We start from the raw sequence: 22,962 nt of genomic DNA on the forward strand, positions 1-22,962 counted from the left end.
CCTTTTCCTCTTCCCTTGGTTTCTTTGGAGCATAGACCCAGTAGTGGTATCATTGGGTCAAAGGGTAGAGTTTAGTGATTGGAGGGCATGATCCCCAACTGCTTTCCAGAATGGCTGGACCAGTTCACGGTTCCACCAGCAAACAGGGCGTGAATGTAGCTGCTTTCCCATAGCCCCTCCAGCATCTCACATCCCCTCCCCTCCCCTCTCCTCTCTCTCCCCTCTCCTCTCTCTCCCCTCCCCTCTCTCTCCCCTCTCTCTCCCCTCTCTCTCCCTTCTCTCTCCCCTCTCCCTCTCCTCTCCCTCTCCTCTTCCTCTCCTCTCCTCTCTCTCTCTCTCTCTCCCTCCTAGCACTTTGCCATGCTTTAAGGCACGCTGCAGATGTGATCTATGGTCAGTATTGTTATTGGGATTGTCTCTGAGTGAATTTGTCCTTGATGTTCTCCGCCGTGCATACCTCTCTCATGCCTGGAGTGAAGGGACCTGGTGGAGGTGGTTTTTACGAAATCTTTACCATCCAAATCCCAAGACTTGAGAAAGGGCAGAAATAGAGCTACGAGCTGGGTGACCCTGGGCAGGTCACTTCGCCCTATCTGCCTCAGTTTCCTCCTCTGTCAAATGAGCCAGAGAAGGAAATGGCAAACCCCTCCAGTATCTTTGCCAAGCCCCAGATACAGTCTTGAAGAGTCAGATATGACTGACATGACTGAACAATAACAAAGAGAAGAACAGAGTGTATTTCTTTCACATTGAGTCGCGATGTGATGTCATGGGAAGAGGGCTAGATTTGGAAACGTGTGACCTTGAGCAAGTCCTTTCACCTTTGTAGAGCCTCAGTTTTCTCTGTAAAATATGGGGAACGCTCTAGATGGGCCTCCAAGGTCCCTTCTCAACGCTGAGTCTGGGATGCTATGAACTTTTGCCTGTAGCAGCCTTGTGAATATGAAGAGTGCTCTTGGTCATACCTTGAACTCATGAGCTTTCTCTTTTCTTTCTTTCTTTCTTTTTTTTTTTTTTAGTGAGGCAATTGGGGTTAAGTGACTTGCCCAGGGTCACACAGCTAGTAAGTGTCTGTGGCTGGATTTGAACTCAGGTCCTCCTGACTCCAGGGCTGGTGCTCTATCCACTGCGCCACCTAGCTGCCCCGCTTTCTCTTTTCTGATACTAGTAAAAGAGTCACTTCAGCTTCTGGGCCTGTTGAAACATGTCCAATGACAGACACTATGTAAACCCATCCTGTTAAATGGCTCGCGAGGGTCAGATGTCCCTCATTCCTCCTTAGTACTTCCCAGGAGACATTTTTACAAATATGGGATTAACTTATCACCAGAAAAGTTTCCAAAGTGCCGTGATGGTTGTGAAGCTTTTGCATGAGATGGAACATGTCTTGGAGTGCTAATTATGCATCGCAAATTAATACATGTTGCCACTGACGAGTTTCCAACACAGGTTGAACTGCCCCATCTGTGTTGTTGAAAGGTGCGGATATTCACCTCTCAGTAATGATCACTCTGCTTGATTTGTCCTCAATCCAGCAGAGATAATGAATGTATGAACTCCTTTAGTAGTGGAAGGGGCGGGCATGTGCATGTGTGTGTGTGTGTGTGTGTGTGTGTGTGTGTGTGTGTGTGTGAGAGAGAGAGAGAGAGAGGGAGAGAGAGAGGGAGCTTGGAGGGTGGAGAGAGATAGGGAAAGACAGAGATGGAGGCTGATCTTATCAGTATATTGACAAGCTCTACTATTTCTTCCGCAGATATTGGAAGATTGCTCTTTTGTCGGCTGAGATAAAAAGCAGGATGCTCTATAATTCATTGACCAGTTAAGCAACAAGCATTTATTAAACACCTACTATGTGCCAGGCACTGTGTTGGGCTCTGGGTGTACAAAAACAGAAGTACAGAGACAGTCCTTGCGTACAAGAAACTTAGTGTGTTTGGGATGTACATATTCATAGATAGATAAGTAAATATAGGCTAGGTACAAAATAAAAGGGTTCTTTTGGAGCCGGGAGGAGGGATGCTATCAGTGGTTAGTCATTAAGTTTCTCTGTAGCCCAGCTCTGCCTCACTTAAACCCAGTTCCTGCATAAGTCAAGACATCACCCTGTGATGTCATTAGTCCTCTTGGGAAATGAAGGGTGAACGACAACTTTGTGAGGGTAGACCATCTTTGAACTCTCCACTCCCTCTTATCCCCTATATTCCTCCATCTACAATCAGTTGCCAGATCTTTTCAACCTTATTTGCCCGACTCCTCTTGCCTCAGCACCTTCTTGATACACATATGACAACCTTCTCCAGTTCAGCACCCCCCCCCCCAGCTAGGATTGTCCAATCGCTTCCTAATTTGTCTCCCTGCATCCAGACGCTCTCCTCTCTAGTGCACTCTCAACGCAGCGGGCGAGACGTTCTTCCTAAAACATACATGGGATATTCTGCCATGCTCCTGCTCAGGACTCTTCAGTGGCTCCCTATTACCCTGAGGATACAATAGGAACACCTCAGCCATCCAAACACCCTAACGAATTCTGTCCCACTGTCTCCTCCTACTTGTTAATACTTTCCTTTCTCAAATTATCTCACAACAACTTTTTCTATTTACATATTATGTTATGTTATGTTATGTTATATTATGTTATGTTGTGTTATATTATGTTATGTTATGTTATGTTATGTTATGTTATGTTATGTTATATTATATTATATTATATTATATTATATTATATTATATTATATTATATTATATTATATTATATTATATTATATTATATTTCCCTCAGTAATAATATATTTCTGGAGGAATATTTTTTCCCTTTTCCTCCCAGCCTGGTGCCTTCCCCGTAGCAGGCTCTTAATAAATGCTTATTGAAGTCTGTATCCCATGTGGGATTCTTCTCCACCATGTTTGTTTTAGAAGTTTTTTCCATTAAGAATCCAGAGCCCTGGGGCAGCTAGGTGGCGAAGTGGATAAAGCATCGGCCCTGGATTCAGGAGGACCTGAGTTCAAATCTGGCCTCAGACACTCGACACTTACTGGCTGTGTGACCCTGGGCAAGTCACTTAACCCTCATTGCCCTGCAAAAAAAAAAAAAAAAGAATCCAGAGCCCCTTCGGGATCAAGCCTGATTTACTAATACCTTAGAGAGAAAACTACTGTCTAGAGGTAGCAGATTCCTGACTCTGATTGGTCTCCTACAGTAGGAATTTGCTGGGCACAGGGGTCAGAGAACTGGCCTGGGAATCAGAAAGACCTGGGTTCAAAGTCTACCTCGGACACACCTGGCTGTGTGAGCCTGGGTGAGTAACTTGATCTCTCTGAAGCAGGCAGCTCTTTTATGTACTTGAGTTACAGAGGAGTTGTTGACTTGTATTGAGAAAGGGAGTTTCCCAAGTTGGGAGTTCCCTCGAATCCTGACGTTGCATGTCTAGTCTTTTCACCCTCTCAAGAAAAGGTAGGGATTTAATTAGGGCTTTTGAAAGCCTGAACCGTAACTGTTCACAGATTCAGAAGCAGGTCTGAGTTTCAAAAATGGCAGCATCAGGGGGCTTGGATGTCCCTTCTACCTTCTGCCTCATGGGAATTAACTGCATGCTAAGGACTTAGGAGCCTCTTCCAGAGTGCCTTAGTGCTGCCTACTACATCAGGGCAGCTGAGGAGTGCTTTGATTCATTTGTGTGAGTCATGGCAAAGAGATCCTCTGACTTGATGGATGGAGAGCTGGCTTCAAGTCTCGCCTCTGAGGAAACTGGCTGGAGTCTCCTCCCCTTCCTTCCCCCCTCCTGCTCCTCCTCTTCTTCCCTCTCTCCCCCTTTCCCTCTTTCTCTTCCCTTCTTCTCTCTCTCTCTCTCTCTCTCATGAATCTATGTTGACATTAAGAAAGCAGAATCTGGAGAGTGCTTCATACCCACAGTGACTACAATAATGCAAGTACAATAATGGAAGATATCAGAAATGAGATTAAATGCAATGATATCTTGGCTCCAAAGTTAGCATGAGATATCATAGGAAGAACTCTAGCTCCAGAATCACATTCTATAGTGCACAGAGTGCTAGGTCTAGAGTAACTAAGACCCGAATTCAAATCCAGCCTCGGGTATTTATTATTTGGGTGACCCTGGACAAGTCACTTCCCTCTCTGAACCTCACTTTGCTCAGATGTAAAATGAAGGGAAAGGGGGCCTGAAATGGCCTCTGAGCTCCCTTTCAGCTCTAGATTGAGGATCCTACAATGATGAAATAACTATTCCCTCCTGTAGGTAGTGAGGTGGTGGACTACAGAGCAGAATGCCGCATACCCTTTCAGACGTGATGGTCCCCAGGGTGTTTATCTTTGCTGTTAGGCTTGTGCTGTTCCTTTTAGCACATAGTAGGTGCATGATTAATACTTGTGGATTGTTTGATGAATTGATCTTCTTTGTTCCAAAGAGGCGTTGAGGAGTTGGGGGGGAGGGGGGGAAGGCAGCGCAAGAAGCAAAAACCCTGAGCATTGAGAAGGCATATCTTTTCAAAAAGAGAAAGAGAACGTCCGCCTGTATTGATGTGATCACGAATCCATCAAAGGATGAAGGAATAAGGCCTTGCTCAGGATGAGCTTGTGTTTTTACAGAAAGTTTTCTCAAAAGATCAAAAGTGTTTCTTAGTGACATGACATGAAAGAAATTCATTATGAGGTGTAGCCAGACTTGAAAACCTTCCTGGGCTGGGCCTTTCTCTACATGTTGAGGGGGAAATCTAAGCATTGTAGAAGGCTGTAAAGGTGTGTGTGTGTGTGTGTGTGTGTGTGTGTGTGTGTGTAAATAAATTATATATGTATGCATGTGCACGCTATATACGTGTACACACGTGTCCATACTGTGTATCCATATTTAAATTTTGTTCTCCATGTGTACGCATGTAAACATGCATAAATACAATGATGCGTTGTATTGCATATATGTTGTGTTATCTTATAGACACACATGCAGACATGTATAAGGTCGACGTTGCATGTCATGTGTATGTCTGTATACATGCATATGTTGCATTATCCATGCGCACACACATAAACCTATAAATACACATAACATTGTGTGTCTACATTTATTCATAGATAGAATTATCTTTGTACACATATATAAACATATATACATTTGTGACAAGTAAAACTAAATGTGGTCTCCCTATTTCTGTCCCAAGTTTAGGGGAAATTAGCTGGGGTTTATCATATATTTGTTACTTAGAAATTAGGGGCTATTCCACCAGTTTGGGGCATTAAGCATTTATTAAAGTATATTAAATATTAGTAAAGAGAGAACACTTGGAGTTCAGAAAGTTCAGAAGCCCTACATACCTACCACAAGGCGCTGCCACCACCTTGGAGTCTCAGACCAAAAAGAGCAGGTTCCTGTGCCAATGAGAGCAGAAGCTACCTGCAGGTCCGGAGGAGAGGCGGTCCCTACACACTGCTCCAATCTAATTGGCCAGCATCACCTAAATCCATTGGTTCACTGGATTTGAGGGTGGTCCGTGAGCAGAATGTGCTGAAGTCAGAGAACACACCTCCTGAGGGCCAGGCTCAGGTAGGTGTGGTTTTGAGTGAGGTAACTTCCTAACTCTGGGCTAACCTTAAGAAAGGTCAGGCCTGGCTCCATTATTAATAATTTTCTCACACATTGTTATTATATGTATATACAAACACACCATATATAAATACACACAACACAGACAGATATATGAATGATAAGAATGGGTGATTCGAAACATTATTAACTCCTTGTCATAAATATAAATGAACAAACTGCCTAATAAGGACACAGTTAATTAAGCTGAGATCCCCATTAATTTATTTCCATTTTGTTTTTATTCTTTCTGTCTGCCCTTCTAGGCCAGAGCTTATTAGGTGCCAGGCACTGTGCTAAGCACTTTACAATTATTATCTCCTTTGAGCCTCGCGACAGCTCTGAGAGGGAGGTGATTATTATTATTATTATCATTCCCATTTTACAGATGAGGAAACTGACTTGCCCAGGGTCCCCAAGCCAATAAGTATCTGAGGATGGATTTGAACTTGGGTCTTGCTGACTCCCGATGTAGGGATCCATGTACTGTGGCGCCCCTTAGCTTCCTTTAGATCACACTAGATTGTAAAGGAGAAAACAAGTTCTAATCCTCCTTTGGCCATTAGTTAGCTGTGTGTCCTTGGGCAAGTCTCTAAACCTCTGGTCTTTATCTGCTCATCTGGAAAACTGAGGTGGGGTGGAAATGATGAACTTCAGGGTCTTTTTCTCTGATTTCACTGGATGGGGTGCTGGACCTGGAGTCAGGATGACCTGAATTCAAATCTAGCCTCAGACCCTTACTGGCTCTGTGACCCTGGGCAAGTCACTTAAACCTAATTGCCTTCCTGCCTCAGCTCCCCAGTGTATAGAGCACTAAGTAATTAAGTGACTTGTGTAAGTATATTTCAGAGGCAACACTTGAACCCAGGTCTTTCTGAATTTGATACGAACTCTATCCATTACAGCACAGATGAGTCTAAACCAAACATGATCCCTTCCCACTCTTAAATTATTTGATAACTAAAAAAAAAAGACATGGAGAATGGGGTGAGGAAGAGTGGTGGGGGCACACAAGTCCACTAGCTGGAGGAAAATATATAGACACTTAGAGGCAACAACATAGAGATAGAAAGAAGGAATAAAAAAAAGAATTTTCAAAGAAATTGTAAATAAATACCCCCAAGGAAATAAAGTTGCTATCAGGTGGTATAATCTTTCAGCAGGCTTAGACAGTTTTGAAATGATGATTGGCAGTGACAGTCTGCAAGCATTTATTAGGTACCTGCTGTGTGCTCCACACTGTGCTAGTCCTAGGTGCTTGGGAAAGAGCGTGACGTGCTTCTCAAACCTTATCCTGGGGAGGGTGCCCGGAGAACAATACCTATGGTTTTCCTTATATTTAGAGCTTGAATTTTCTGTGATCTACCCTTCCAATCTCCTTAGTGCCTGAGAATGTGGCTCTTGTATGGTAAAATCTCATTCATTCACATGCCCCATTTGGGATTTGGACAGATTGTTTGGGCAGGGGCTGAGCTAAAGTCTGTAACTGTGGGTTTATGAGGGAAATTAATACTGTAGAGCCCATATTAGAAGAATAGTCATCTTTCTTGGGAGACCCTTTCCTAAGCACAGCCTGAGAATCATTGCTATGCAAATTACAAGCCATTCTTAACTTTCTTAAAAGGAGGACCTCAGAGAGTCCCGCTTTTTTGTTACCTTGGTTTGATTCTCTTTATAATAATCACTATCATCATTTATATATATATATATATATATATATGATTTATATAGTGCTTTAAGATTTGCAAAGAGCACATTTTACATAGATTATCTAATTTATGAAGTACTTTACATAGATTATCTCATTTAATCTAAATTTATTATGATTTATATACTTGAAAGTAATCAAAACTACATCTTTTTAAAAAATGCCTGATCTAGATTTCTTAATATTGCAACCTAGTCTTCTCCCATTAGCCTGAATCAGTGAGATGTTCACTGGTGAACAGCAAGCAATCAGGCTGTATCAGTTTGGATGCTCCCATCTTGGTTCAGAATTTCAGAAGCTGACCCTAGGCACAGATAAAAGGTGAAAAGACAAAAGAAATTGAGAAGTCAGGCATTGGCTAGTCATTTTTTTCCCCCAAGTGAATAACTCAGAATCTGGTAGAGATTTGAAGAACCCTTTCCCTTCCCCTCCATACCTACGGGCAACTTTCTGCAATCATTTCCATTTTCAGAAATACTTCCCTGAGTTCTCTCCAGGGTCCTTAGGAAAAAAAAAAAGAACAATACAACATTTATTTCTTTCTCACATTGTAATGAAAACCATCTCTGGGCATGCAGTTGGGCTCATTTGTTTCCATTGTGATTTTGCAGTCATGGCTATTATGGTGTGGTTGCTTTAGGGGGTAACAATAGCTTAGATAGTTTGGGCTCTGAGAACTGGAAGGGAGAGTAACGGCCCAGTCACCTGGTTGAGCACCATTTTGTTCCAGTGCACTTTATTAATGTTTTGGAAGCGAATGTAAATTGAGGAATGAGGAGAAAATCACACAGTCTGTATGTTCAGCAGCCGTGGGTGTGAAGGAAAACATCTGTTCCTAGTTAAAGTTCTTTCGACCTGCCTCCTTGATTCAGCTATTTCTCACTAGGGTGTCAAGGTCTAAGTCCCATGAATGTGGCAAAGCTATTTTTTGCAATACCCCTGGGGACCTTGGTTGAGTTCTGTGTTTTAGACTCAGGAACAGTGTCTAAGGTATATGTAGTGGGGGTTCAAACCAGTTGTTAGAGGAGAGAAAAGGTCTGGTGAGATCACATCTGCCTGAGGTCTGGAATGTCTTGGAGTAGAAGGTTCAGTCCTGATGTTATCATCACTACTGGGCATTTCTGATAATGATACACAGTTGGGTTTTTGTTCATTGTTCCCTGATCTCTGTCCCTCTTGTTGAGAGACCCCACCGAGAAACTCCATCGGGGGCGGGGAGGTCCAAGTTTTAACCTCTGGCCTTTTAATATTCCATCTCCAACCTCCAAGCTTTTGAACTGGCTGTTCTGCATGCCAGCGATGCCCTCCTTCCTTATCTCTGCTTCCTTTAAGACACAGATTACCCTCATATACCTCTTCCTGCATGAACTCTTTCCTGATCTTCCCCAAATGCTAGTGCCCTGCCCTGTCCCTGCTTTGTATTGAAATGCTTCGTATGTGTTTGTCAGTAAGTCACCAAACATTTATTGAGCGCCTGCTGTGTAGGTTCCAGGCACTGAGGATACAAGGAGAGGCATAAGACAGAGCCTGCCCTCAAGAAGCTAACAGTCTAATGGGGGAGACAATACATAGAAGGAAGGCATGAGAGAATGGGGGGAAGGTTATGCTCACAGGAAGGCCTGAGTTCAAATCCGGCCTCAGACACTTACCAGCTGTGTGACCCTGGGTAAGTCACTTAACCCCTATTTGCCTTAATCCACCAGAGGAGGAAATGGCAAACTGCTCCAGCGTCTTTGCCAAGAAAACCTCACGGATGGTGCGGTCTACGGGGTCACAAAGAGTCAGACATGACTCAGTGACTAAACAACAGTAGTGATATATATAGCTATTATATATAAATAAAATATATATCATTATATAACCATTATATATAGCTAGTGTGTATAAATAATACATAATTATATAGCTAATGCGTGTAAATAATATATATGATAGCGATAGCAATTATACAGAAACACATGTATGTCTATAAATAAATATAGATAGGTACACACATACATATATACATGTATCTATTTATATGTGTGCATGTGCGCATACACACACACACACACGTTTTCTCTTGCCATTTTCTCTCTCCCTCCCTCCCTCCCAGCAGAAATCTCCTATTCAATTGCAGAAGGGAAGGAAAGAGAAGAGAAGGGAAAAAGAAAGAAGGAAGGGGAGAAAGGAAGACAGAGGATGGAAGAAAAGGAAGGAAAATGGAAGAAAGGAGAGAAGGGGAAGGGAAGGATAGAGAAAGAAGGAGGGAGGGAGAGAGAGAGAGAGAGAATAAACACACACAAGAGTGAGAGCCATAAAACTTGGGCCCGTGAGAGAGACCCATAAAGCGGGCTCCTTCCTCACGGCCCCTCTGCAGAACAGTTGTTAAAGGTCTGGCAAATGTTTGGTTTCCTGAAGTGGGAGGTTCTTGTGGCCAGACCTGGAAGCAACTTCAAACCTAAATTGCTTTTGCTTTCTGAACCTCCCCTTTCTGGAAGGAGGAGCCTGAGAGCTTAGGTGAGGAAAAGATGGCGGGAGGGTTACCATGATAAAGTATTCATAGCTACAGGGGGCAGCTAGGTGGTGCAGAGGATAGAGCACCGGCCCTGGAGTCAGGAATACCTGAGTTCAAATTCGGCTTCAGATGTTTGGCACTTACTAGCTGTATGACCCTGGGCAAGTCACTTAACCCCAATTGCCTCACCAAACCAAGCCAAACAAAACAAAAAAGTAATCATAGCTACAGACTCCCGTGTTGGGGGGTGACCCCGAATAGCGTTTTTGCAGAGTTTTCCCCATACCAGCTGGGGAGGGGGTGCTTGTTCTGGGTCCCAAGGTCAAAAATACATCATCATAACAAGATTGACACTTTACTTTGTCAGATGCTTTCCTCACATTTTCTCCTCTGCCTCCCTCTATGGGACGTTAAGCTCTCTGAGAACAGGGAGCCTCAGGCTTCCTATCAACCCCAGGAGGGCGGTACTAGAGGTAGGGAATAGGGCCACGCCTGTGACTTCCCTCCTTGATGGAATCAGTGCCGGCCTGAACCTTTTCTGCCATTGATAGCCGGAGTTGTCTGGCATTGAGGGGTCAAACGTGTGACACCCCCCCCCCACGACTCCCACATGCTCCCAAATGCATCCTGAGCCACATTAGACTATAATTGGGAAATACTTAACAAAATAGACAAAAACACAATAAAACAGAGATAATGTGACTGTGGTTTTCTAAGTCAATACTTGACCCCTAGGGATCCCTCTGAAGAATTGAGTGGCCCCGTTTCTCTTTGAGTCGAACCCTTCTGGGCTAATTTGGAGGTTAAAGTGACCGGCTTCACCAATACATTGTCGGACGTGAACTCGCACCCAAGTTGTCCTGGCTTCAGCTCTATACTGCTGTATGTGTTGTAGGTATTCTTGGCATCATTGCACAGCCGAGAAAACAGAAACCAAGAGAGGACCGTGGGCCTCTTATATAGAGTTTTCAGGGCTTTGAAGGCCATGACGTCCAGTCCCTTCGGTTTATATCTGGCACCCCTGGGTGTGGGTGTTCCTGTGGAGAGGACAGCTGGCCAGCAGTACTCCCCAGGCTCTGCTGGAGAGGGGCAGAGCCTTTCCTGTCTCCTCCTTTGGGGTTGGCTCAGGGTGTGTCTTTCTTCCTCCTAACACACCTTGCCTCCTAGGGATTTAATGATCACCTTTCTTTTTCAGTCTACGGGGCAGCATAATGGGTCCAGAGGGCCACCTCTGCTGTTTTATGGCATTTCTATCAGACAGAAAGTTGGTAGGACAATAATTATAGCTCCAAGCCCCCAGTTAGGAAAATTATTAAAATTTAGGTAAAGGTTTGGCTCTCTGCCCTAATTTGAATTTGTATTGATTTCTGTTGTTCAGTCACGTCTGAGTCTTTGTGACCCCATTTGGGGTTTTCTTGGCAAAGGCACTGGAGAGGTTTGACATTTTCTTCTCCAGCTCATTGGACAGATGAAGAAACTGAGGCCAACTGGATGAAGTGACTCCCCCAGGGGCACACAGCGAATAAATGTTTGAGGCTAGATTTGAACTCGGGAAGATGAGGCTTCCTATGCTGCATCACCTTGCTGCCTCTACCTGGCACATAGTAGGCACTTAATAAATGCTTATTCCTTGAAGTGGGATTTGAATCCGGGTCTTCCTAACTTCCAAATCCTCCCTCTGTCCATTATGCCATGGCTGCCTTGTGAGTACACCCAGAACTGTGATATAGCTTTCTTCTTTCTTACGTCCACATTGGAAAGGGCTGTTTCCAAGATATTAAGATCATTTATTGTTTTCTTAGTTCTAATAAGAATTAACTGGTTAGGTTAGTAAGTGCCTCATCACTAATATTGTCTGCTACCCCAATCAAAAGTGCTAAAGAGGGGGCAGCTAGGTGGCACAGTAGATAAAACACTGGCCCTGGATTCAGGACGACCTGAGTTCAAATCCAGCCTCAGACACTTGACACTTACTAGCTGTGTGATCTTAGGCAAGTCACTTAACCCTCATTGCCCCACAAAAAAATTAATTAATTAAAAATAAATTTTTAAAAAAGTGTTTAAGACTGAAATTATCATGAATCCAAGGGGATGTGTATGAGTGGTAGAAACTTGGTTGCTAGCTGCTGTTAGACAATGTTTATTCTCATCTAGATGAGAAACTCATCCCTTTATCTGCCAGTGACATTAAGGCAGCAGGGGCCCCTCTGAGAGGCCCCACCCTTAGCCTCTGACCTCATTTCAGGACCATTCCAGTAGAGACACTGATTTCTGTCCATTGCTCACACGCCATCACTGACCCTCCCAGAATGAGGCCGTCTCCTCGTTTCACTTGCATCATCATCAGGTTAAATGAGGCCATATTTGTGAAGCTCAGTGCATGACCCATAGTAGTTGCTTAATACTTATTTCCTTCCCCTTCTCCTCCCTTCATCAGATGAACTGTAGGCCTCTAAGCAGGAGCCATTAGAGGTCATTTTGTCCAGCCCCCTCCCTACAGATGCTGTGATTGAGTGATTATGTGATTTTTCCAAGGCCAACCATCATTCCTCTTCATAGGCTCATAAGGGATTTTAGAGTAACCCTCCCATCTTACAGAAAAGGAAACTGAGGACAAGGAGAAGACGTGGCTCATCTGCAGCCATACCAGTAGCAGGTCCTCTGATGACAAATTGAGTTCTCTTCCCCATTCCAGCACTTTGGTGCCATTTTATGCTTGAAATCCAGTGCATGATTCTCTGTCTTCCTGTTGATGTCTGCCCACTCCCCTCGACACCCTTAAAGACGTTGGAGAAAGGCATGCTAAATGTCACCTCTCTTAGAACTCGGGTGCATGAGTCACAAGAGAGAACTAGAGGAAGGGTTACTATAGGCTGTGTCCTTGGCCCATACCCATGTGCCTGGGACCTTCACAGCCCTGTATCAGTCTAACCGTCCTCTCTCGTCTCTGGACTCCCCCATCCTTCTCTTTGGTCAGCTTGGCGGGCTGGCTGCACCATGGTTGGGACTTGGCTCTCCCTTATGCCTCAGGTATTGCTGTGTGCCCCAGGTTCATTCAGTAAGGATTTGTTGACTGACTGATGCACTAAGTAGAATAAACTTATGTTGTTTTACTGTGCTACATATCTTATGATTCACAAGTCATTTGTAGCTTCCGTTTCCTTTTATTCCCCTCTTCTGTTGATGCTTTTTTTGTGTTAATAATTGCAAAGTTAAAAACTTTCCAATAAGCAATGATAGATAGACCTCTCCCTTGTAAATACACAAACATATATATATATATATGTGTGTGTTATATGTTTGTATAGCTATATAGATATCTATAGATCTCTGTATGTATAGATGTATGTGTATATACACACATATCCACAGGCATGTTTACATACATACACATACATACATATATGCGCATATATCCAGTTAAGTCAACTGAAGCACTGGCCCTATTGAACACATGAGTGTATGTATGTATGTTCATATGTATGTATGTAAACATGATTCTGCACCTACTGTCTACTATTTCTTTTTTGTTTGTTTTTTGTGGGGCAATGAGGGTTAAGTGACTTTCCTAGAGTCACACAGCTAGTAAGTGTCAAGTGTCCGAGGCTGAACTTGAACTCAGGTCCTCCTGAATCCAGGGCCAGTGCTTTATCCACTGCGCCACCTAGCTGCCCCCTATTCTTTCTTTTTAATGAACAAAAAACTATGTCCTCTCTCCCCCACGTCTCCCCCACCTCCTTTGCAAAACCAAACCAAACCTTTGGAACAAATAAACCTGGTAGCGTGCCACTTTTTCCCTTGGCGGAAAGGCTGCATGTTTTGGGTGTGAAGATTAATTATCATTTTATCAGAGCTGAATTCTGTTGTCTGTTAGTATTGTTTTCTTTATTTATGCCTTTGAGGTAATTGTATATGTTGTTGTCTTGGTTTTGCTTACTTCACTCTGCATCACTTCAAACAAATCTCCCCACATTTCTCCGAATTCTTTGTGTCTGTTGTCTCTTGTGTCACAATACTTGATGATGGTCAGAGACCACAGTTTGGTTAGTCCTTCCCCAGTGGATGAGTACCCAGTTCCGTTTTTTCTACCACCAGAAGGGCTGCTATAAATATTTTGGTGTGTATGAGGACTTTCTTCCTGTCTTTGACCATCTTGGGGTGTACGGTAGAGAGCAAGACTGATGGATCAAAGGGTGTTCCCAACTTAGTGGCTTTCCTAGCTACAGAAGGTTGCCTTCAGTGTGACTAATTCCCCCTAATTCTTAGTGTCAGACCACAGCTGACAGTTCTGACCCTCCAGAAGGTGAGAGACTATATTACACCTGGATGGCACCTTAGGCAGCATCTGGTCCACATCCTTTATTTTACAAATGAGGAAACCGAGGCTAAGGAGGATAAATGATTTCCTCAAGGCCACAAAGGTAATAAGTGAACAAACTTCAATAAGAACCCATATCCTTTAAGAACCCACACTTTTTCCGTGGTGCCCCATTCCTGCTGCCCCCAAGTCAAACATGTACAGATAACTTTGTTTCTTGGTTTCTTCAAGGCTTGATCCAGCTAGACTTCCCAGGGCAGCTGGGCGGCATGGGGGTCAGAGGACTGGACTTGGGATCAGGAAGGCCTGAGTTTGAATCCTGCCTCAGACACCTCTTTAGCTGTGGGACCCAACCTCTCACTTGCAAAATGGGAGTGATAATAACAGGCCTCACCTTACAGGGTTGTTGTGAGGACCAAATGGGATAACCTATATAAAATAAGTACTAGATCAATGTAGTTATTATAATCGTTATTCTCATGGCTTGACGATCCCAAGGTATGTAGAGGTTTAGGATTTGGGGGGTCAAGGCCTTGCTCAGTAATTCATGGAATTTGTGAAGGGGCCTTAGAGCTCATCTAGTTGACCTCTGTCCAAAGGCCCCTTCCAGCTTCAAACCTGAGATCTTAGGCTCAACAGCCGCTATGACCATTGGAGGTATTTTCCTAAATTTCACAAATTCCATTTGGACTCAGTGACCTTGGAGGTCTATTCCAACTCTGGGTCTGAGCCTCTGTGGTTCTTATCAGTAAATTCCCCCCTGGAATTTGGTCTCAATGCACAAAATGTTTTTTGAGTATCTTCATGCAGGAACTGTTGTTCTACGGTGCCCTCTTTGTTTTTCTAGAAACCGATGTCAGACACATTGCCCAGAAAGTCCCCTTGTATCCATCCTTGCTGTCCTGGGCTTCTTGCTGAGTCCGAGTAGGATGCCACTCTTGCTCTGTCTCTCCCACATCTTCTTGCTGATAGAGACAATTGTCTGCTGTTTTTAGGGAGGAAAAGGTTGCTAAAATGCAGATCTGCTGCTACACTTGGGTGTCCTCTCTCATCCCTGGGAAAAGTCAGGGACGAGCATCCAGAGCAGAATGCACCAGCTGGGGCCCAGGGTGGGCATCAGGAGCCCTGCAGACTTTCCGATGAGCTTGTATGAGCAGGGTTCATAGGGTGGGGCCAGGGACAGGCCTCGGGCTCATCGCAGAACCTAGAAACACAGGGGTCCTTTTGTATCTGTCATGTTTCATCATCTCTTATGGTGGGTCCCCTTCTTCCCCAAATGCTTTTCCCCACCCCCCACCTCCCGCTGCAAAAACAGTTGTTTAAAAGGAAATTCTTGGAGGTTATAAAATACCACTTGGTAGTTGGTACTTGTTTATATAGACATACTGTGTTTATACAGTGACTTGATTGGCAGGAAGTAGATGACTTGTTTAAAAAAATCATGGAGGGGGGACAAAAATAAAACTTCTGCAGAAATGAAGTTCCTTTTTCACAATGCAGTGTTGTGTTGGTCCCCATTCCCACTTTTGGAGTCCTTGGCCACCTCCAGCAGATGATAAACAGAGATTTTTGCCCACCGGAAGGAGAGGGTGACTCTCTGTGACCCTACTCTGTGTACTTCCATATAATTATCCAACATGATGCCCTCCAAAAAAAAAATTTCTTCTCTCCTCCTGCTGCTACAATATAATGATTTGTTCTCATTCTCTTTGTTCACCTCCCAGATCCAAGATGCAGCGAGTCGTGGCCTAGAATTTGTGGGTGTTGTCCCTCAGTACCACTGCCCCGGGAACTCTGCAGGGAGCAGTCCACTCACCCCCACAGCCAACGGGTCTGGGGAGTCGAGAGATGGGAAAACCACATCCGACCATTCCGAAGACCTCTCGTCCTTGGATAGGGAGACCCCAGGGTCGGCAGATATGTGCGGCGCATCAGAAGGGTCTCAGGGCAACGCAGAGCCCCAGGAAAATGGGAGAGGCGACGGGCAAGTTGCTGAACCACAGAACTTATCCCCCAAAGGGGGGAACGGAGCAGATTCACCAGAGAAGGCTGACGGACCGACAATCACAGCAGAGAAACGGGAAAGTTCAGACCAACTGGCTGGAAGTAAGTCTGTCCCTGGTGGGACTAGGTTTAAGGGATGCTTGATATTTTTTCCCATTAACTTCCACAGCATCCTAAGGAAAATGGTGGAAAAAGTACGAGAGTGGGGGAAAGGTACATCATCCGGATATGGGAAACTGACACCTTTGACTCGGTCGCCCAACTCGAAACCCTTTAGAGCTTCCAGTGAAACCTCATTAAGTGGAAATTCAGGTGGTTCCCGCCACCCCCATCCTACCCCACATGACCGTCTTTGAAGTGGAGCAAAGGGAGCCAATTCTTTTATCACCCTAGCTGTTGCATCAGTATCAGATTACTCTGCGCACCACACAGGAAGTGCTAATGTGTTGGGCATCCTGACAGAATGTGCCTGGCGCTTGCCGTTGGTGGGTGGATTTGGGGATGTTTGTTCAAAGCCAGACATAGAGAAAGCCCCAGAAGAACAATTTGTTGCAGGAAAAGAGGTGATGTGGCTGCTTCCAAGTAAGCAGCCCCATTTCCGTAAGTTCGTACCTTCCTCTCGTTTGCCCTGCAGAGAAACTACCTTGTGCGTGTCTGCTGCCAGCCAAACCCGGGAGTCATTTTACGAGCACTTCGTAGTTCACAAAACCCCATCCTTTGCACTGAGAATTTCAAGGCAGGAAGCATCCTATCTGTTATCAGGATTTACTGTATCCTCTGATACATCACTGATTGCATGACTCTGGGCAAGTCACCTTCCGTTTTCTGTGCTCCAGGCAACACTGTAAGACTAAGTTGCAGAACAGTTGTCTCTGTGCCTTCGTGTTGTTGTTGTTCAGTCGTTTCAATAGTCTGACTCTTTGTGACCCCACTTGGGTTTTTCTTGGCAAAGATACTGGAGTAGTTTTCCATTTCCTTCTCCGGCTCATCTAACAGATGAGGAAACAGAATCAAACAGGGTTAAGTGACTTGCCCAAGGTCACACAGCTAGGAAGTATCTATACAAGGTTTCACCTTGTCCTGTTTTGTTTTTTTTTTAAACTAATACTAGCAAATGTTTGCATAGTACCCCTGAGGATCTATAGAATGCTGTTTCATTTGATCCTTACAACAGCCCTTTGAGGGAGTGCTATGTACAGAAGAGGAAACTGAGGCTGAGAGAGATTCAGTGACTTGCTTAGTTTCACTCAGCTAGGAAGTACCAGAGGTGAGATTTGAACCTGGGTCCTTCTTATTCCTATATATGGTGCTCATTTGTAGAGCAGCAGAGTAATGCAATAAAAATAAAAATGTGGGGGCGGCTAGGTGGCGCAGTGGATAAAGCACTGGCCCTGGATTCAGAGTACCTGAGTTCAAATCCGGCCTCAGACACTTGACACTTACTGGCTGTGTGACCCTGGGCAAGTCACTTAACCCCCATTGCCCCGCCAAAAAAAAATTTTTTTTTAAATAAATAAAAATAAAAATGCATTTGGAGACAGTAAACATTTATTAAGCATCTACTATGTGCCAGACACTGTGCCAAGTCTGGGGATACAAAAAGAAGCCAAAAAAACCACACACACACACACACACACACACACACACACACACACACACACACACACCCAGTCCTCAGGGAGCTCAAATCCAATAGAGAGCTTGAGTTTAAATCCTAGATCTGCTATATGACCTTGGATAAGTCACTGATCTTAGCCTAAATGTCTTCAACTGTAAAATAGGAGATTGGACTTGTGATCCCTTCTAACTCAAAATCTGTGCTCTTTTCAGCTCTCAATCTCCTTAAATCTCTCTTGACTCATATTCCCTAATTTAGCTTTGCCTAACTTCATTTCACAGCAGAAACGACTGCTTTGCCTAGCGTCCCTTACACATATTGGCTGCATCCATAGTGTGCCAAGGTATCTCGGCATTACTATGAATAAGGAAGTGTGAAAGAAAGGAGCCAGGACTTTAGGCATTGGATCTCCTCTCTGGGTGACCCAGAAGGAATTGCTGTTTTTTAGAATTTGTGTCATGGACCCCTTTGGAAGCTTACTGACCACACTCCTTTCCCAGAGGAATGTTTTTAAATATATAAAATAAAATCTATAGGGTTACCAAGGAAACAAATGAAAAACAGGCATCAAAGTATTTTTGTTTGGTTGGTTTTGGTTTTTTGCAGGGCAAGGAGGGTTAAGTGACTTGCCCAGGGTCACAAAACTAGTAAGTGTCAAGTGGCTGAAACCGGATTTGAACTTAGGTCCTCCTGAATCCAGAACTGGTGCTTTATCCACTGCGCCACCTAGCTGCCCCAAAATATTTTTTAAAATAAGTTCATGTTTTCCCAGCAGTGAAAACCTCTCCGTGCCAACATGCCTCTGGAGAAAAATCTCCTGCACCCCTCTCCTGAGGAGGAGAAGCAGAAACAGCAGAAAAAGCACCTGGTACAGAGTCTGAACTCGTATTTCATGGATGTAAAGTATCTGGGCTGCTGTAGAATCACCAGTCTCTTCAGCCATGTACAAACGGTGGTTCTCTGTGTCGGATGCTCCACTGTGCTTTGTCAGCCTACAGGAGGAAAGACAAGACTTAGAGAAGGATGCTCCTTCAGAAGGAAGCAACACTAATGACTGAATCAAGATGAATGAGGAAGTTTAAAGAATAAAACAAATTTGTTACAAAAAATAATAAGTTCATGGAGCACCAGCCCTGGAGTCGGGAGGACCTGAGTTCAAATCCGGCCTCAGACACTTGACACTTACTAGCTGTGTGACCCTGGGCAAGTCACTTAACCCCACTTGCCTCACCAAAATTAAAAAAAAAAGTTCACGGACCCCAGGTTAAGAACTCCTGCTTGAGAATAATTCTTGCAAATATCTACTCACCAATAGTTTATTTATTTGTTTGTCTATGTGTAGCCATTTATAATGGTTTATTCTAGAATACAGTACAATATGGTACAGGCAAAGACTTGTTAGAATTGGAGGTGGAGGAGCCTGGACCAGCCACTTCCTGGCTGCGCAGCCTTGGGAAGAATCGCTTTATTGCTGATGCCCTTAGTTTCTTCATTCCTAAGATGAGAGGTTAGATGGAAGAGTCTCAAAGGTTCCCTTGAGTTGTAGCATTCTATGATAATGACAACAACACCGAGCATCTAGAGAGCATTGTAAAGTTTGCAGAGCTGGTGACAAATATCCCGTTTGTTCCCCACCCACCACAGCCCTGGGAGGCAGCTGCTCTTGTTATCCCCAATTTACAGATGAACAAATCAGGACAGAGGTGAGGTGACTTTCCTGGAGTAGAACAGCTAGGAAGTGTCCAAGGTAGAATTTGAATTGGCTCCATGAAGTCATCAATGTGATCTTTCTAAACCATGGAACGGTTTACTCCCCTGCTCAAGAATCCTCAATGGCTCACCCTGGCAGTGAGGAAAAAAATGCCCATTCCTCAGCTTGGCATGGAAAGCCCCACACAGACTTCTTCTAGATCATTGCCCTTCATACACTCTGCCCTCCTTGGGGCACAGGGCTGACTTTTTGTCTTTGCTTTTCTATCTCTGTGGCCCTGCCCAGATGCTTATCGAATTGACTGGAAGAACCTCTTTCTTCTCTAGTCTGGAAATGCCTCGGCCCTTTTCCCTGTTTAGAGAAAGGATGCAGTGAGGTGGGGGAGGCCTTCTCCGTTCCAACACCCTTTCCTCTTCTCATTTCTAGACTTCTTTCAGAGACAGGGAGCTCTAGAGAAGACCGGGAAGCAGAGGGCCTCATGCCCTGCTCGGGCTGTACCTTTGTAGGGCTCACACGCCTCCCTCTCCAGCCACCCGCCTTTCTGGACCTGCCACCCCATTTAAATCAATTTATTCAGCAATGGGGCAGCTAGGTGGTGCAGTGGATAGAGCACCAGCCCTGGAGTCAGGAATACCTGAGTTCAAATCCGGCCTCAGACACTTAACACTTACTAGCTGTGTGACCCTGGGCAAGTCACTTAACCCCAATTGCCTCACCAAAAAAAAAAAATTCAGAATTTTTGAAGCACCTACTATGTGCAAGGCACTGTACTAAGTGCTAGGGGTACAAAAAGAAACGAGAGACTCTCTCTGCCCTCAGGGAGCAACTTATCTGCCCCTGCCCTAGAATCATAGACTTAGGGCTGGAAAGGTCCTGGAGGTCACTGACTCCAGTTTCCTACTTGAAGGGAAGGCAAATTAACACTTGAGTTTGGGTTTTGTTTTTGTTTTTAAATGTAGGCTTTTATTAGGCATTTACTGAAGACCCTCTGGGGGCCAGGCATTGGCTAGACTTGGGGGGGCAGGCAGTGGAGACTGAGGCGTAGCCCTATTTCCCTGCTCCCTGGTATGTAGTGACCTATTTCAGAGAAAATGTAAAGCCTCCGGGATGGGTTTTTGTTGTTCAGTCATTTATGTCCAACTTTCGGCGACCCCATTTGGGGTTTTCTTGGCAAAGATGCTGGAGTGTTTAGCCATTTCCTTCTCCAGCTCGTTTTACAGATAAGGAAACTGAGGCAAACAGGGTGAAATGGCTTGCCCAGGCTCACCCAGCTAGGAAGTGTCTGAGGTCCGATTAGAACTCAGCTCTTCCTGACTCCAGGTTGGGCGTTCTATCTACTGCGCCACCTAGCTGCCCCCTGTATGTGTTGTCTCCCCTGATTAGAAGTGAGCTCTTGAGGTCAGAGCTTTTCTATTTCTCTATCCAGCAGCACTTAGCACGGTGCCTGGCACCGGGTAAGCATGTAGTAAATGTTCATTTGTTCGTTTGTTCGTTCATTCCTGCCCAGTGCTAAGGCCGTGATCTTAGAGCCTCAGCCTGGCTTCTCAGTAGGCACTTTCTGACCCCTGACTCCCCAGACCGAGCGCCTCTGACATCTTCCTTGCCTAAACTAATCCCTGTGAAGGTTTCTGATTGTTCTTCCTCGGGAAGCCCCCCACCCCCACCCCCCACTTTGCTCCTCTTCTGTTCTGTTCACAGAGCATCCAGGTTTCCTTAAGCCCCCCACCCCCCTCCAAGGAGGTTTTAAGTGTTTTCCGCTCCTTTTCCGCCAGGTGTTCTTTATGGAGGCTAAATCAAAAAAACCCACAACCCCCCCTCCAGCCTATCCATGGGGAATGCCCCTGCCTCCTTCTCCCCCTCCTCATTGAATTTACATGCTTTGTGGGAATGATGGAGGAGCAACCTTCTAGCTCGGGATGGGAAAGACAGGGCTCAGCAGAGCTATTTAATAACCAGAGACTCCTCCCCACACAGCACCCGCCTCTGGGGGCTCCCCACTGACCGAGCCTTTGCTTGAGTACTCGTCCCTTACTTGGGTTTTCTCCAGAATTTCACCCCATCTCACCAAAGTACTTCTGCTCCTGCTCATTGACTTTTATTTCCTCATTGGGGGGGGGGATTTCCTCATTTTGCTTCATGGAAGAGTTCTCTGTAATGCTTCCCGGGCCACCCTTCTGAGCTGCCCCCCTCCCTCCCCGGCCTTTCACTGGGGTTTGTTTGGAACACACAGCTGTCCCACTGCTTTCAGATGGCCCTGGGTGGCTGAGGTCCTCCCTCTTGCTTCTCCTTCCCCAAATGCTCCAAACCCAACTCTACTTTCACTTCAGCTGCTTGGGTTGTTCCAGCAAGTCCCAGGTGATGCCTGTGTGATTTATCATAAAGTGAGGGGCTTTGGAAAGGCTGGGATGGGGTCATACAGTAGGAGGTGGGGAGAGGGAGGAAGGAATCATCCCCAGGGGGGAATCTGCTAGTGGAGAGCAGCCCACCATCCTTCTCCTCATCCCCCCTCCAACAGTCACAACCACTTCAGGCTCTCTCTTACTTGGGTAGATACTTGGTTATTATAATACTAATTTGAGGAATAGGGAAACAGGACTGGTTTTTCATGGGCTTAAGGCCCTTTTTTTAAAAAGCCAACACATTGATGAGCAGATTAAAAAGTTTTACATGTAGGCTGCTCTTTGTAAGATAAATTTAATAAATTTAATAATACATGACTGAGAGCGCAGACCTATGTGTGAACTGTGAAATCCAAGAGACAGAGACAGAGAGATGGAGAGACAGAGAATGCCCAGTGAATATGGAGTCAATGAATCCACTTGAGTTAAAATCCTAGTTCTGCTTTTTTCATTCATTCATTCATTCATTCGTTCGTTCATTCATTCTTTCATTCATTGTTTCTTTTCTGCCCAGTGCTAAGTCTGTGATCTACTCTCATGCTGGCTTCTCAGAAGGCACCACTCCTGGCCTCAGCTTCCATAGTCGTCAAATCAAGAAGTTGAATGTGATTGCTTCTGAGGTCTCTTTTGGCTCCTTCAAATAGAATTTATTCTCCACCCCCTCAAATCTGTCGCTCCTCCAAAATTCTTTTTTTCTGGAGATTTAACTACAATTATCTAAGTCTCCCAGACTTGAAACCTTTGGGTTATTCTCAATGTTTTTGTCTCTTCCCCACGCATCTAGTTAATGGTCAGGACCTGTTAATTCTGCCTTCCCGGCCTCTCTTATTATTCTCCCCACCCAGAGTTTATTTAGGATTCTCCAGCTTATGTCTAGGCTACCACAAACATGGGTGGCCCGGTCCCCAACTCCTGTAACTCAAAGTAACAAATTTACATCAGATATAGAATATATTCTGTTTCACCCTACAAAATTGCAAAAAGCACAAAGGATTCACAGGAACCCATAAATAGAGGCCAAAAAATGAATAAAGTCTTCACAGTAGCAAGTAATTAACACAGTTCTCTTTCCCACCTAATGGGTCTCACTTTTACACCAAGGTACCTGAG

At 44.7% G+C, this 22,962-nt stretch overlaps 1 protein-coding gene across 3 annotated transcripts in view; it reads left to right on the forward strand.

Annotated features, from left to right (window-relative positions):
• The window catches only part of RFTN1 (raftlin, lipid raft linker 1), a 205,681-nt gene that overhangs the window by 119,624 nt on the left and 63,095 nt on the right, over positions 1 to 22,962 (forward strand). For all 3 annotated transcript variants that reach the window (XM_043969256.1, XM_043969257.1, XM_043969258.1), the window contains exon 5: positions 15,845 to 16,226. In XM_043969256.1, coding sequence (XP_043825191.1) covers positions 15,845 to 16,226 — 382 coding nt within the window. The remainder of the gene's footprint in view (positions 1 to 15,844; positions 16,227 to 22,962) is intronic.

The sequence above is a fragment of the Dromiciops gliroides genome, chromosome 5 (assembly GCF_019393635.1).
Source record: "Dromiciops gliroides isolate mDroGli1 chromosome 5, mDroGli1.pri, whole genome shotgun sequence".
Classification (NCBI taxonomy): Eukaryota; Metazoa; Chordata; class Mammalia; order Microbiotheria; family Microbiotheriidae; genus Dromiciops; species Dromiciops gliroides.